The sequence below is a fragment of the Fibroporia radiculosa genome (genome assembly GCF_000313525.1).
Source record: "Fibroporia radiculosa TFFH 294 genomic supercontigs, scaffold4635, whole genome shotgun sequence".
NCBI classification, from domain to species: Eukaryota; Fungi; Basidiomycota; class Agaricomycetes; order Polyporales; family Fibroporiaceae; genus Fibroporia; species Fibroporia radiculosa.
In genome coordinates, this window is record NW_012133409.1 from 204 (window position 1) to 5,086 (window position 4,883).

The 4,883-nt window shown below is 59.8% G+C and overlaps 1 protein-coding gene across 1 annotated transcript; it reads right to left on the reverse strand.

Annotated features, from left to right (window-relative positions):
- Positions 1-396: 396 nt before the first annotated feature.
- Positions 397-3,930, reverse strand: FIBRA_05494 (uncharacterized protein; the record flags this gene model as incomplete). Its single annotated transcript, XM_012327258.1, has 11 exons — positions 397-597; positions 645-1,015; positions 1,080-1,230; positions 1,289-2,097; positions 2,156-2,264; positions 2,323-2,642; positions 2,692-2,766; positions 2,827-2,892; positions 2,943-3,200; positions 3,258-3,350; positions 3,405-3,930. The coding sequence occupies 11 exons, from the start codon at positions 3,928-3,930 to the stop codon at positions 397-399; spliced, it is 2,979 nt and encodes a 992-aa protein (XP_012182648.1).
- Positions 3,931-4,883: the final 953 nt, after the last annotated feature.

The following is a 4,883-nucleotide window of genomic DNA, read 5'->3' on the forward strand; positions in this document are numbered from 1 at the left end:
GCGGCCACGGTTACTCGCAGGCTGGTGGGAAGCCCCCCAGCGCGCATGCTACTGTTTCCGATGTGGCGGCAGGGAAGGCCCCTGTGGCCCATGCGTGCCCGCGGACTCTTTTCGCCCACGAATCCTCGCTGAGAGCGGGATCGACCGACCGGTGATCGCTGTCTGTCATTCCGATTCGTAACCTTTCCAATATTATTAAAGACAGTAAACGGTGGGAGCTCGCAAAAGATCAGCGATAGTAAAAGTACACGCACGAGACGGCCGCCCGAGCGGCCGCGGCAGTCAGTGTAAATGTGGGTAACAAGCATGTGAGTTAAGGTACCGGCGAAAGGAGAAAGCAAAACAAACAAACGAACAAACAAAAAAAGGGGGGGGGAGAGGATAGCGATGATCAGCTTAAGCGTCCATGTCCTTTTCCTGGCGGCAGCACGACAGCCACGCGAACCACATCATCGTGCGCAGCTGCAGCACGTCCTCCTTCCACGCCATCGACTGGTTCTGCTCGCGAAACTCGCGCGTCAGCATCTCACACCGCTCGATGTTTTCCGGGCTGACAAAGTCGCTCGCGACCTTGATGCAGTCCGCGAGGTTGCATACCTGCAACGTAATAGCCCATGAGTGCATGACCTCCCATCGATACCTACCCGCACACTTGCCTGATGCGCACAACCAGCCGGAATAAACACAGCCTCCCCGGGCTTCTGGTATATCCTGTGGCTCTTCACCCCGTAGTCCTTGAACAGCTCCTGCCGCAGGTTCGAGTCTAGATAGAATTGCTGCGAGTGAATGGGGTCGTGCTGGAACTGTCCCTTGAACTTCTTCCGCAAAAACTTGCGCAGCTTCACCGAGTCCTCTGCCTTGAAGATGTCCCACGCCGCCGACCCTGGTCGTCCATCAGGTGTCGACGCCGCGTAAAGCATGATATTAATAGCATCCGCCATGTCCATGTGCAGCCTCGTCGTCCCCTTGCTCCCCTGCGATTCAAACGACGCCATCGCGTTGTACATCTTGGGGCCTAATCATCCTTCAGCACGACGCACACCTTCCTCGCGGAGCCGCAATGAGACCGAGGAGCTTACCAAGGTCAGGTGCGACAGTGTTGCCGGGAAAGTGAGAGGCAAGATTCAGCACCCCGTCCCGTCGAACATAGTTGGGAACCGGCGTCGCATTGCTAAAATCGTCATACAGTTCCGGGAACGCCGTGCGGAAGTCGGTCGACGGCGGCCAGTCCTGCACACGCAGGTCAGTCGCCACGGCCAAACCAAAGCGGGGCGGACGGAGATCTCACCTTGAGCTTCCAGCAATCCCTGCGCCCCTCGTACTTTCCAAACCAACTAAAGAACTCACCGACCGTGACACGCTTGTTCTGCTCCGTCTGACACTCCAGGATCAAGCAACTCTGTGAGCCGTACTTGGACGTGAAGTAGTCTGGCGACCAGTTCACGTGGAACTTGGACGCGAGCCCTGTCACCACAAGGGGGTCTCCTCTAGCCCAAACTCTGCGGAACTTTTGTTCGTCGAGCGCCAAATCGGTGAAGTGAAGAGTCTCATGAGTAGGAACGGGCGAGTATCCGCTTGCCATCTGTGGCGTCATTGACCCTGCTGTGAATGATGAGGGATCCGGAGGCATGCTAACGCCGCTTGCGGCAGAATATGCATGAGGACCAGTGTAGTCTACGTTGGAAACACCGCTTATCTCGGACCCTGGTGTGGATGCCGACCAGTCGGCAGAATGAGAGGATGTAGTCGACAGAGAGGCATCGGCAGTACCTAGCTCTGGCAAAAGGGCGTCGTGATCTCTGTCCTGGAGCATGGCCTCCATCTCAGCAATGGCGTCTGCGAGCTCTGACCTGCAAAAGCGTGACATGGGAGAAAAGTCCTTCGCCTGATGCTCATTCCGCCTGGTGCAAGACAAGAAGAACGGGTTGACGTGCGCGTGCTTCTCGCGACGAGCCTGAAGAGCGGCGATTTCCGCCTCCGGGGCTCCCGCTCTATCGATGGTCAGCTCCCTAACCTGATCATAGCACTCCGCGCAGGCTTCGCGGCCACAGAGGCGACACATCCAGCTACTAGAGAAAATAGAGGTCATGCACGTGTCTGTCATACTCAGTCAGCCAGCGTCGACCTACACGACGACAGTCGGCAAGGTACAGACCACATGTCGCTCTGACCTCGCTTTCCCTCGGGCGGCGTATAATCTCGTTGAGGCTGAGATGTTCAAGTTCCTTCTTGAGAGTCGGCAACAACGCCATGGCGACCGTTCGCTAGATGTCCAAAACTCCGTCGAGCATCCTATGGCGATCAGGCAAAATGGGGACTGACCTTGATACGCCTGATGTGCTGCTTCTCAAGGGAAATGTTCCACTTGTTTGGGAAGTTCATGGATGGCGCATCGGGCTTCTGGCTCTCGACGAAACTGATGCCGACGATGGCTTTCTGTTCGTTCTTCAGGAAAAAGCGGATGCCCTGGAAGCGGCAGGTGTCCCCAGCCCAGCGACGAGTGCAGGACACGCAGCGCGGAAATTCCTCTGACCGATAGCGGTTCGACATGCATCTGGCAAACTGCAATTCCGGATGAAGGGGGCCGGAGGTCTCCTGGTGTGCTATGACGCCATCCGATACCACCCTCATGGCGCCTTGAGCTGGGAGAACGGCGTGAGGGAAGGATCTCGGCGGCGGAGATACACTCACAAGTAGCGGCGGTAGCCTTCTCTTTTCCCTTTTCGTTGGACACGTGAGCATACGAAACGGTAGTCATCAGTTGCGCTATGCGACAGGGCGTGTGAGCGGAGCGTGTTGCGGGACCGGCAAGCGTGGGGGACACACCGTTTTGTGCGACAATCTGGGCGGCCTCACTGCGCTTCTTGGCGTTGTAGCCCCGACGCGAAGAAGCTACGGTCGGGTGAGCGGTGAAGACGGGAGGAGACGGAGAGCGGACAGACCTGTGCCCTCTGCCGGCTTTGCCTTTGTGGGCTTCGGCTTCTTGTTGGCCTTTGGGATGGCGTCCTCCTCTACCGACTCCAAGGCGCGCTTGGGCATGGGAGGGGGAGGCTGTTGGTAGGGGATGGCGAAGGCGACGGGAGGCGCGTAGTAGGCAGCAGGGGAGCCCTGGCCCCTTGGCGGGGGCTGCATGTGGACGGGCATTTGCATGGAGCCACGGGCTGCAATGCGAAGAGAAGCTCTTTCAGTGGTCTGCCAGACTAAGACGATATGTTAGATTTCACAAGCCGTGTCTGGAAACATCATGGGAAAATAACCATTGGCAGCTGTGTATTGCTGGGCCATGTCTTGCTCGTACTGGTGGGGGTGCTGGTGCTGGTGCTGGTGCTGGTGCTGCTGGGGCGGATAGTCTGTGATAAGAGAGGGTGAGCGGGGAAACGGGCGAGGGAAGAGAAAAGACAGACTCTTTGGTGCGGCCTGAGTCGAGCCGGCTGGGATGGGGTGGGGATTGAGAACGAGAGGAGTGATGGGGAAGAGATGGGAATTACCTGTGCGCTCGTCGGAGTAGATGGACGGCAGGGCCGGCGGAGGATAGGACGAATTGGGAGGCTCGGCAGAAGGAGGCCATGTGGGGACGTCGATGCCGTAAGAGGGCGCCTCGTCGAGGGGGCGAGGGGGGCGAGAGAAAGAATCTTGGTAGAGTGGGTGGCTCGGGGGGGCGTAGCGACAGGCGTTGGGATCCGAGTCGGGTCTGTGGCCGTCCTTTGCGGCGTGGTCCCAGCTGGCAGCGCGGAGACTGAAGGACGATGCAGCGGAAGGGTAGGGCGCAGGCCCAGGCTGGAGGTGGTGAGGGGCAAGGAAGGAGGCAAGGCTGGGGAGCTGGGTGGGATTGTAGTGGTCGAGGGCGGCGGGGGCGGTGATGGGGTTGAGGAGCTCGTTGATGGAGGTGCGCTTGTGGGCGTGGGCGTCGTGGAGGGCGTTGACGTCCATGGGGGGGCGGGATGAGGGAGGAGAACGGGTAGGATGAGGATGAGGACGAGGACGAGGACGAGGACGAGGAGGAGGAGGAGGGAGCGAAGGCGTGTTGACGGGGCTCGTCAGGCGGCTTATGCAATCAACCCGTTTGGGGAGGCGCCGGGGAGACGCCGGGAGAGGTCGCGGAGCTGGGGGACGCTCTATCCGCGACTCGTCCACGGCCAAGTCAGCCGCACTGTGTCAGCCGCCACATCTTCTTACGTCGTCCGGCCCTCGTCAGCGCCGAGTCCCGCGAGTCCCTGATCCTCCACTCTCCTCCACTCCTCCCCTCCCTCGCTGACTCACTTCCCACACGCACTCGCTCTCGCAGCCATCCGTGTATGATAATATACAGCATCCATCCCAAAAACATATCCCCCAAAAATAGACAAAACATTCAGAAAAACTTGCGAATAAACCCGGCGACCCTTGGCAAGAAGGGAAGGACAAAGGGGAGTGCAAACCACGCACACAGCCCAAGGGTCGCCCCGTACCGTCATTGCGCCTCTCGTCCCCCCGGCGGTGGCTCAGCCCCTCTCTCCTTGTCCTCTGCCGCCTCCGCCGCGCCCTCGTCCGTCTCCATCACCATCCCTCGCGACTCCCCAAGCGGCGCGTCTCCACCTATACAAAAAACCTAGCGCTCAGCGCGCGTCTCTGATAACGAATGATGTGATGAGTACGTACAATCGCCCGGGACGCCTGCGCCCGACGGGTTTTCCGAACGTGCGTCCGCGCGCTTCCCCTCGGCCGATGCGGCGGCGGTGGCGAGAGGCGTGTCTGCAGCCCAAGATCATCGATGAGATTCTGCCGTCTCACACTCCCAGCGTCTGCAAATCGCCTTACCTTTTTGCCCCGCCCCCGCTCCCGCCTCCACCGTCGACGACGCCGCCGCCGCTGCCGCTGCCGCCCTCGCCCCCGCCGCCTCGTCC